The 11,543-nt window shown below is 38.8% G+C and overlaps 1 protein-coding gene across 1 annotated transcript; it reads right to left on the reverse strand.

Moving 5' to 3' along the window:
- Positions 1 to 590: 590 nt before the first annotated feature.
- DESI2 (desumoylating isopeptidase 2) lies at positions 591 to 9,194 on the reverse strand. Its single transcript, XM_017740213.1, has 4 exons — positions 8,422 to 9,194; positions 6,438 to 6,531; positions 5,805 to 5,946; positions 591 to 3,943 (listed from the first exon to the last, which is right to left on the reverse strand). Exons 1-4 carry the CDS (start codon positions 8,486 to 8,488, stop codon positions 3,710 to 3,712), a joined length of 537 nt encoding a protein of 178 aa, XP_017595702.1. The 5' UTR covers positions 8,489 to 9,194; the 3' UTR covers positions 591 to 3,709.
- Positions 9,195 to 11,543: the final 2,349 nt, after the last annotated feature.

Here is an 11,543-nt window from a genome sequence, read left to right on the forward strand (position 1 = left end):
AATCTGTAGGATATGGCACAAGATATCTGCAAAGTATCAAGCACACCAGAGTGTTTGGACACTCCAACAGATGTAGTGGTACACGAAATCTAAACACATTTTGAATGTAGTCTGTTAGGAACTTTGTGGCTCTCACTAATGCCTCAGGAAAACCAAACCACAGCACCTGATGCTCATGTCAGCCTAACAGCCTAAAGCTTAACTACAGGAAACCCTTGGATAGTCTCACTGTCCTTCAAAACCATCGTTCAAAACCAAACATCAGCTTGGGTGGCACTGCCGAAACAAGCTGTAGGTACAAAGGGAATAACACACACAGCCAACTTTTTTTTTTATAAAAGTATTTTTAATAAACTGATGGATTTAAGTTTAAGATGCTAGACAACTTGTTGCCATGTACAGGTAACAAAAGTCAAAATTCTTTGAATTTTATACAAATACTATGTAGTACAGTAAACTTGAATACAAGTTTACAAAAAATGCATCAGTGAATATTCAGCTTGTAACCAACTTCCAACAGTGAAAATTATCATCTATCAATAGTGATCAGAATTGCATTGCAAATTTTAGAAGTAATGCAACTATGTTTGTTTGTTTTTTTTTTTACCAAGCCACTCTGAAGTTACTGGTGCACACTGACAGTACATTGGATTTTTTTGGCTTGCTGAACAGAAAATGGCATTTAAATAAAATGACTGAGTTAAACAATGTAATACATATCAAAAGTACTATCTCACAGAAAACTAAACAAGAATGAGAAAGTAAACAGACAGAACCCTGAAGTGGTGATATTTTTCTACCCGTTTTGATGGAAAAGATTCCACAGGTGTCCAGCTTTCTCACAGCATTTTGAAGTGTTCTAGTCCTAGCACAGTGTGGTCGTTAGTAGACTAAAGTAATCCCTGCTTGGCAGTAATGCTGGTGAAAGGTAACTTGCTCTATTGCTAACAAATCGGAGTAACCACTGGCAGGGTGACTTCTTGCAGGCATCCAGCAGAGGCTGAGCTGACAGCACACAATTGAAGTTACAGTACTGCTCGCTTTGATACGATACTCAACAACCTTCAGGGTTCAGGTGTCAGTTTCCTCACAGGATTTACAAACTGATGGTTTTCAAACAAACAAACAAAAGTCTTTATGGAGCATAAGACAGTATTTTCGCCTGTACAGCTACCAATAAAATGAATGTTTTTGTTACAAACTTTCCAGTCTGCTTTATAAAAAATAGTCTTAGTTTTACTTCTAAATAAAAACTGTGCTGTGATCTGTCACGTTCTTGCATTGTACATGCTGCAATTGTGTGTGTTAATGAAGGTGTAGAGATTTGTGACCTAGTGCTCTGGATGTATCAGAAGCCTAAAAAGCTGATTTTGGTACATAAAAGGTAGCAATGAAAATTCATTCTATTTATTTTTCCTAAAGCCTAGGAAAAGCTACAGTACGTTGCTAGATCAGTGGCCTCAACCCTGAGCTGAAATAAAGGACCTGCCTCGGCCAAGAGACTTAGTCACATTACTACCACAGCTGCACAGCAGAGACAAAATAACCTGTCTGCAGCCTGTTGTCTGAGCTGTGAGTAGTGCGAGATTCAGTTCTGTAATGCTTGAGAGTTGACTGGAGACCACCATATTCATTTTCACTACAGGGAAAAAAAAAAGGAAAGAAAAATGCAAATTCAGAGTGAAAAGCACTCAACAGGGAGGGTCAGTATATCCAGCTTCTGGAGGTCAAACAGAGAATGTAGTGGCAGACTCACCAGTCTTAAGCATTTCCCACTTGGTAGAAGAGATTATTAAAACACGTACCAAAATACAGTTATGGAGACTTTTACTATTATCTTGCTCTTTCCAGAAAGAGTCTCACTTGATTCCCCCCCCAGAACTAAGCATATCTCTCTCTCTACTACACTGCATCACAGAAGATAAGTGAAAACCTAAAGTCTGTCTGATGAAGGATTCAACCCAGGTGGCAGCAGAAAAACTTCCACTTGTTTCTAACACAAGTCAGAGCTGGGAACCATAAGAATTCTTACTATGATACAGCTACTGCACCTTCCCATAGGGTTCAATGGCATCACTACCCATGGCCAGGAGCATTCATAACATGAAGCATTTTGCCTCCCAAGAAGACTTTTTTTTGCTTTTAAACAGCAGAAACTGCAGAGTCAGTATTTCATTCAACGGATAAACTAAACCCAGCAAAAGACTGTAAATAAAACTTGTAAGAATCATTTGTATTTCTAGTAATGCACACCTCTTTGTGAGCTGATTGGTTTAGGGATGGTATGTTTTTTGTTAGTTTAAGGCAGCAAGTCTTACAAAATACTCAAGCTCACCTCCCTCATGTTTGTGCTACTGTAGCCTTATGTGCACAATAGAACCTCACTAATTTACACCAATGATTGGAAGAACAATTAATTCTCTTGGTAAGTGAACAAGAATAAGGCATTCCATTATATATTCTGATCACTAATTATAATTTAGCTCTAATTATAATCTACCAGCAAACATATTTCTGTGTTTTAGAAAATAATATCTCTTACCTTCAGATACAATTATGTGTGCAGATTAGTGGGTTCTGCTGTGTAAACACGCAGGTGCATAAGCAATTTTCAGGTTTTTCTTCATTACATCTGATAAGAAAGTTAATGCCACAGACAGAGACTGTGGGAAAATAAATTAGGATTTCTCTATCATTTGTGCAGATATGCACAACTGGGCAGTAATTTTTAGCTCAAAAAAAGGACGCGAATGTTAACAAACTCAAAAGAAGCAAAATCAGCAGCAGGAAGCAAAGGCCATTCCCCAACCATAAATGGCTTGTTTTACACAATTCCAAACTATATGGAACAAACAAAAAGGAATACAAGTACTAACTTATATACACAAGTTTGAAATCAAGTAAAGCAAAGAAGTGAAACATTTGTTGATGCTTCTAGCAGATGATATTCATGTGCTTAAATCCTGAAGTAAACTGCAAGTAAAGACAGAAGACAGGATGAAAACTACATGGCTGAATTACAAAAAAAAAAAAAAAAAAAAAAAAAAAGGATTGATGTGCATTGCAATGAGATAGAAATTTCCCTTCATATGTGCAAAAATCCACAGTTTCATTAATGTAGAGGTCATACTTCTAGGAACAGATTTTAGACCAAACCAGTCTCCCTACATCCTGGAATCTACCTGTTTACATCAGCCACTTTAAGTGCACAGTACCCTGTTCACATATATAGTATTCAGCAGTTTCTGGCATTTCTCAATTTAACATTCTCCTGCCTTAAATCTTGAAAACAAAGGGGAAAGTTCATCCAGGGCATCACACCACTGCTTTTCATTTATACCAACAGTTAAATCAAACTCAAATTCTTTCTTCTTCCATGGTGGCAGGAGTCCTTACAGGACTTGTAAACAGCAGTACACAATACTGTAAACAAATAATTTAAGTTCTGCTTTATGCAAGATGTTAACTCAGGTCTACCAAACAGGTGAAAATGAAAAGGGTGGCTTCACACAAAATCCTTCCCTTTTCTCCCAGCAGTTCCTTTCACTATGTAAATAATCCTGAGCTGAAACAGGGGTTGATGAGAGCTTTTTTTTTTTTGCATATAAAACCAATGTTCTAGAGTTGGCTCTCATGTTCTGTCAGGAAGTCAATTGCTGAAGAGATCAAACTGAAGTATTTCAAACCATTTGCTACTTTGGAGGAGGACTTATAATTTGGTGTGGCGTCCAGTTCTAGACCCAGATGCTGAGCTTGCCAAGGAAGCTGATGCTGCTGCATCCTCAGCTTCCTCCAGCTCATCGTGTAGCTCCTGGCTAACACTAGACTGGAGGGCTGCAGGAGTTAGCCACTCCTTTGGCAGGCAGCTCTGGAGGAAGGGTATACAAGAGCTGAAGTAGGCAAGGCGATTCACCCATCGTGGAATCTCTTTTCCACAGAGAATCTATGGGGGAAGGAAAAAGAAAGAGTTAATTTGTTTTCTGGATTCAGCAGTAACAAAACTGCAGTACTGTAAATAAAAAGCAAAAGCTGCAGCAGCCTTGCAGTTTACATATCACAAAAGCCAGTCAAGAAGCATCCAAGTTAGCTGCACAATGACAACTTTCTCCATCGGTAAAGGCAGCATTCCAAGTCCCACAAGGAGACCTATACTCCATTGTGAAAGCTGGACACACGGATCTGTGATTTTCTTAGAAGTCCTGAAAAGCCTAACCACCTCACTCTCCTTGAATAACTTCTATAAAAGGCACAGAAATTAGTTAAGCTATGGTTTCTGTTCAGTGCTAACTCCTCAGAAACAGAAATTGCAGGAGAAACCTCACTGGTACAAAAAAAGCACCCTGAAATCAAGTGCCCAGAAAGACAGTGTCAACACCAGAGTTGTATGGAGTTACACACACTGCTGAGGCTCTTTACTGTGGTGGCCTCTGACCACTTCCACAAGACGTCACTACCCTACAACGCAGAGGCCAAGCACACACTTCAGTTCATTGGGACAGGAGGAGCTAAACAATGCACAGCTGGGTTCAACTCCTCAAAAATGCATAAAGTTGCAATAAGTACTTAATTTCTACTGCACGTCAGTCATGAAGTAATTTTGTTGCCACTATTCAAGGAGTGAGCTACTTTACTTCACTACCTCCATATTCACTTCTGGTATTACAGTGCAAATTTGGAGAATGTGAGCATTACCCTGCTGTAACAGAGCAGCATTTAACTTGTAATTATACCCACTTCTATAGCCAATTTGAACACTAAATAGGACAAGACCTAAAACAGAAACAGTATGACCATGCAGCTGAAGAATATGGCAAAACCCTGGCCATATAGGCCAGATTTCACACCAACTGCAGCTTTGTCAGTGTCTCACCCTACTTACTTGTACCAGCATTGCACATGAATCATCATCTCAATAAAATTTTCCACTTTCCACTACCAGTACCAAGATCAGTCTACATAAAACACAGGCTACACAGTAAGTATGCATTAACTATTTTGGAAAAAAACCCAATTAAAATCTATGAAAGTTCACATGGGAAAAATAGCCATTCTTGTTTTGGGGTGTTTCAATGAAACATAAGAATAAATTCTGGCAAGCACAGATTGTCAACTATCAATAAAAATTTCCATTCCCCTCATTGTCCTGGATTACTTGTTCCTGACCCTTTCCCTTGTGTGGATACACATGTGAATGATCAGGCATTCAATCATATTAGCAAACTGATCATGTTACAACAAAGTGAGGGGAAAAAGCAAAGCCCCTTCGACTCCTCAGTCAGATGCTTTGCATGACCACTCAAATATCTACATGACCAAGACACAAGTGCTGGCAGAGCAATAACTTGACAAAAGCCTCTCAAGCAGAAGATTAACATTGTCTGCGTAACTTCAGTGCCTTTGCTATTCTTTAACAGTAGGTCATAACCTTGAAAATTATTTTCAGTGTGATGGTTCTGTGGGGAAATACAAGTAATCTGACAAAACTAACATGTAGTTCTATCTTCAGGAGCAGTCCCTGAAACAATTGAAATTATTTTGAAATCTTGTTAATACGTTATTTACTAGGTATCTCTTTAGGAATACACCTCTGCTCTAACACAAGCTATGTATGACAACAACATTTAGCAGCAAAATCTGGTGCTTGGGACATAAGCACAAATACAACCTGAAAAATAGTGACATTTGCCCAAGGTATTGGAGATAGGAAGCTGAAAATTAAACCAAACATTCCAAAGGACCAGAAGGAGATGATGCTCTGTAGCCACCTGTGAAGAACCTTTCTATAGACCTTTATGTTTGTTTACCTCAGATAAAGCTGAAGAAAAGTGATTGCAGTTTTTGTGCATTAGGTGATAAGCATTTCCTTTGAATTCCTTTCCAAGCTCTTCTACTATTTTTTCTATATCATCTTCCATAAAGTCAGTACTGCCTAGAACCACAGCTTCTCTAGAAGAGAAAAAGAGAGTAGATGATCAGGCTGCCATGATATAGGCGGACTACTGTTCATACATTGCTCAAAATTCACCCCACTGTGGGTAGCAAGATCTTTCTGTTCTCCAAGAATAACAAAGATTCTTTCTATTCCATTTTATGGCACCACTTTCACCTTTCTCACGAGAGATTATATTTCCTTGCCAATTATCCACCTTGAAAAAGTTACTGCATTGCTTACACTGAGTAATAAAAGTTAGCCACAAGTCCACAAAATTTGTATGCACTTAAGGAATTTAATGGTATGCTAAAAAAATGTTCCTTGCTGTAGACACTTCATTGTCTCGTCACCTCTGTCCATCTTTCATTTCTATGCAAACACATGAATTTCTCAGCAAGTCAGAAATCCTGTACAATTCAATACATCTACCCTCAAAAATAAATGCAACAAATTGTCTCTTTCATATACTTTCTCAAAGAGCAAGAAAATAGGTAATCTTTCTTACTTAAATTTAAATGTTTCTCCTAGCTCAGAAGCATTTCCTGGTGAAATCTCAAATATTCCAGAAAAAGGGTACGGATGACCACCATAGGCAAATTCTGAAAGAGAAAGCTCAGATTTAACAAAAACAGCATCTGATGACAGTAAAAAACAGCAGAGCTCACTGACTGGAAGATGACTTCACAAGGATCTAAAGCTAGCAACCAGACATGTTATTTACATGGGGAGCAGATGAAATGAGCTGGAAATTAATAATTTTATCAGTTACTACTCAGCATAAGTAAAAACTGACAGGAAATTTCCTACATCAGTGTACAGGTTTAACTTGAATAACTTTGCAGTAAGTACATACTGTTTTCATTGTATAAGTGAGCATTTACAAGTTAAATTGTACATCTCGCCAATGTTCTTTACACATACTGGTCTTTAAAATTCCACTTACATATGTCTAAATTGGGGATTCAAAGTACTGCATCCTCAGAGGCCTGATGGCACTTCTATTCAGTGTACACTACAGCCCTCAGTGTGGCAGTGAGCAGTGGCCTAACAGGTTTTTTAAATGTCTTGATTTGCAAGACAACTGTCACGAGTTCTTTACTATAACAAGAAAACAAACCAGTGCACGCATCTCAGGTCTGCACAAAGCATCTGCTGGCTTAAGCACTCACACTACATGAAAATATCATGATGTGCTGTAGCTTTCTGTCTGTGTCTGTAAGATAACAGCACGCCGCACCCAGAGTGTAATAAAAAGCTTTAAGCATGACTTCACACTTCCTTTCCTCAAAACTCTTAACACATCATCCAAGTCTAGCACTCAATTTTGTGGTTAATCTTTTTTACAACAGGTTAATAAATAAAAAGTTTGATGTGCTTCAAAAAATTCAAGTCATTGTTCTAGCAGGGGCATGACCTGCTATATGAGAAAGCTGCTATAATCCCAGCAGGAAGGGAGGCACATGTATTTGGCACAGCTCAAAAACTGGGCTTCAGGCACAGCACTATTAAGAGTCAGGTCTTTCTGGGTCAGATTAAAACAAATTTTAAAAAAAGTTTTAACACAAAGCGTTGCATTTTGCCAATTTGTTGCTCTGGTAACACTTGCAAAACCAGATACAATGTGACCATTATACCTACCGAAACATAGTTTAAGATAACTTTGGGCAGTCTGGTCTTGGGAGTGCACGCCCTGCCTTTTGCTCCTTCCTCTCACCTCCCAACACATTAAAAAAAAAAAAAACCAACCAAAAAGCTGCAGCAGATTTTCCTTCTTTAACTGGACTACTTGCAGCAACACCATCACCTCATTGTGTCATTACACTTGTGGGCAGAAACACCTCAGACCTGAGCCCGTGCTGTGGCGTGCTCAGAAATACCTCCTGGCTGCAATGCAGGTTCCAAGTGGCCTGAACAGATCAGGAGGCTGCAGCACCCAAGCACAACCCATTTAGCAAAATTGAAAAGCATTGTTGTTATTTACCACAAGGGTATCTTTTATGAACAGCATGTATAGGATGCCTATAAAAGAAATTGTCTCTAAAAAAAACCAACCTACCAATAAGGAATAGACTTTTTCCTGAGCATCGCGCACTTTTAGGTGCCTCTGCAACAGATTATTGCTCCTGTAGTTAAAAATTAACTCCTTGCACTAAGTGCTGACAGAATACTGAGGAAAGGATTCAACCATGCTTACACAAAGCACACATTTTTTAAATGTAGGGTTTTTTAAGTATTTCCAAACCTAAAATAAAGATTTCTATGCCTAGCTGAATAAATTGTACACTTTTTCATAGTTGCATAGCTTTATACAAAAGAATCCATGACAGCTACCAGATTATTCATGTCCAAGGTCTTTTTCCAGAGGCAGAAAAGATGAGAAAAGAGATGAACAGGTTTCGGGAGCTAGACTCTCCTCACTACCTGAAAAATGCTTTTTAAATAACAGCATTACTGAAACGAAAAGTAAGTTATGCTTTTCTTGTACATACCTCGGCCATACACCTCTATACCTGAATGAAACACTCCAATTCCAAGGGAAGAAGTATATTCATTCATCCAATACTAAAAGGAAAGAAGGGGGAAAAAAACCCCAAAACTCTAGTTAGTTTGCAGTACAGATTTATCTTCTCATAGCAGACTGTCCCCCACATCAAAAGCATTAAACCCTATCACAAAGTAGAAACTGCACATCCCATTTTATGGCAACAGAATGTCATTAAAATTCCCCAACTGTACACAGTGAATTAATTCCATTAGGTGCTATTCCAGTGTTTTAGTGCTGTCAAAGCTTGTCAATCAAGGAGTCTGCACCTGGGAGAAATCCAGATCAACCTTCTATTTGTCAACAAGCTGTAGGTTGTAAAGTTTGCCAAGCAGTGGAATACATTCTAGAATCAATTGCTGTAATTTTAAGGAGCACATTTTTCTTTAAAGTACATCAGAATGTAGGACCGTGAGATACACACACCGACTGTCATTAATAGCAATGACCACACCTGCCTATGAACAGATAAACACAAGACATACTCAGAGATGGACTGAAATTACCTTATTATGTCTTTGAATACTCAACTAGAGGTCACCCTACAAGAGACAAAGCTCTCTCTTGCTGCTGACGCATGGGTCCCCAAACATCAGGTTGATGTCCCTTGCACAGGTCTGACACTTGTTTCCAATATATCACTTGTATTGTAGCCAACAGAAAACAGATGCATTTAAAAAGGAATCAGAAGTGGAAATTTTTTAGAAAAGGGAAAAAATAGTAAAGAAAGGAAATTTCCCTTAGTGCTTTCTCTTTTCTTTTATGAAAGTGGCAGCAGCAGCATCTATCAGAAGCTAACTATTACCTTCAAGACCTCAAATATGCACAGAGCTCTGGAAAAGGAAAACCTCAAAGTACTGTCACTGTCTACATCACTACCCTCAAAATATCAGTCTCCAAGCATTAAAAAATTTCAAGTGACACACAATTTGAGAAGGAACGTGAAACAAAGTCCTAAAAAAAAAAAAAAAACAAGCCTCAGTTGCATCTTCAAAACTGAAACTGGCTAGGAAGAAAAACCTCAGGAAAATACAAGGAAAACATTATTTTGTTAATTACTCCAATAACAGGATTTTTTTTTCCTCCCAGAGCATCCATGTGAACTTTTGCAAAGCAGACTTCAAAAAGTCAACTGGCGGGCAGGATAAAGGCTGAGATAGTACCCCCAGTAAATTACTACTGATGTAGCAAGCAGGCAGAAAAAAAAGAAGTCATGTTCTTCACACAACCTGTTGACATAATCAGTGTTTTCTGATGCGAAGTCACTAAGCAGCACAGCAATGGTAAGAACGTAAAAGGTTGCAGGTGTTGAAGATGTGCAAGCTGGAGTCAGTGTGTAATTTACAGTGCCATCGCAAACATTGTGGCATGTAAGCTTTTTGTCTCCCAATAAAAATGATACACTAAACCTCAGGTTGACAAGCTATTAATAAAAATGAAAACAAGTTAAATGGCTAAAAGAGCACATCATGCCAATAGTTACAAACAGACAAGCCACCTGTGGGAAATTTTGTCAATATGAATTAAGAGAAGGCAGATTTTGTGCCTTATATTTATTTAAAGCTCACTTGTGATCCGTGGATAAATTCTGCTTAAGACTGAACTTTACCCTTTGCTTTAATTTCTAGGTTTGTCAGTCTAGTGCTGTGTTAGCTAGTGGGGTATGGATGAGTACACTAAATCATCACCTTAGTCTATTTAAAGGGTTTAGTAGTTCTTTCCTTCCACCCCTCAGAACAGAGCAGAGAGCAAGTCTGTATGAACAAACTACATCCAGAAATACACTGCTTAATTTACTCTGTATAGAAAGACACAGAACAGGGACAAAACAAGAGGGCAAGAAAGGAGAAGGATGCGAAGACTACTCATCTTAGTGGGTTTGTGAGCGTAAAAAAATGGGATTCTGCTCATGAGGTGAAATCAAAGTCCCCAGGAAAACAGGGGAGCTACAGCAACGTAAACCTGTTCCAGTTCTGAAGCCATTCCTACTCCCCAGTTTACCAGCTCACCATTTCAAAATACTTTCACGTTTATATTTATAGTCAAAACTGTAGGCACAGTCAATGTACAGTTTGTCAGCACTGGAAAAAGTACATTTGCCTAATGGGAAGGTGTACCCAAATGAACCTAATCTGGAACTGAGCTAGACAGGGTCTCTGGTGGTCTAGTTTTTCCCTCTCCTGGGCACTTGTGGCCAGAAAACTCAGATCTTGGCTGCTGTATTCCAAACAACCTACATATCATGTACCCATTGGATCTGTTAATGCCAAGCAAGGTTATGGCTGCTCTCTGAAAATAGAACAAAACTTACACAAGATATCCCACAAGCAGTGGGATAGAATAAAGCCTGGTTGGTTGTTAGACAGAAAAATATGAGGAAAAAAATTATTCACTGTCCTCCCCACCCACAACCCCACGAAACCAAACACAAAGTACAGGGAGAGGACAGAAAAGTGAGTCACCAAGCCTTGTCATTGATCTGCACAGAAGTGGATGAGCGGGATGGAAAGCAAAGGTATTCAGCATGGCCTGTGCCTATCCAAGTATGGGCTCCTCCTCACTGGTGCCACCTACATACACGGAGCTCGCTACACTACACAAGGTGAGCACTGGTGGCAAATAAAACAAAAGTTAGCAGCTTTGGAAGAAGTGCCTGAAGCAAGCTGGCACTTTGCTTCATATTTCCAGTAAGAACAGAGTAGGTTAATTGAAGATAAAAGAATTTCAATGAGGCAGAATTACTTTCCCCCTAGGAACAGTAATTATATCTAATTATTACTTAATCTGGATGAGCTATTGGAAGGTTAGTCCTATTTTCTCATTGAACAAAATGCCTTATCTCACTGAAGGAAGAAATGCAGGACAAATGCAACAAAGAGTGCTGAATTTGGCTACAGCTGAAAAGATTATATACAACTTACAAAGTAAAGACTGTAAATTAAATTACATCTGTGTAGCTCACTGGTTCAGTAACATGCCCAAACTGATCCCAAATGCTACATCCTTGTTTCCATTACACAAATTGGATTCCCTTTAGTCTTGATATGGATTTTGCCATAGTTGTATGGT

Source organism: Corvus brachyrhynchos, unplaced genomic scaffold (assembly GCF_000691975.1).
Source record: "Corvus brachyrhynchos isolate BGI_N302 unplaced genomic scaffold, ASM69197v1 scaffold31, whole genome shotgun sequence".
In the NCBI taxonomy this organism is placed as follows: Eukaryota; Metazoa; Chordata; class Aves; order Passeriformes; family Corvidae; genus Corvus; species Corvus brachyrhynchos.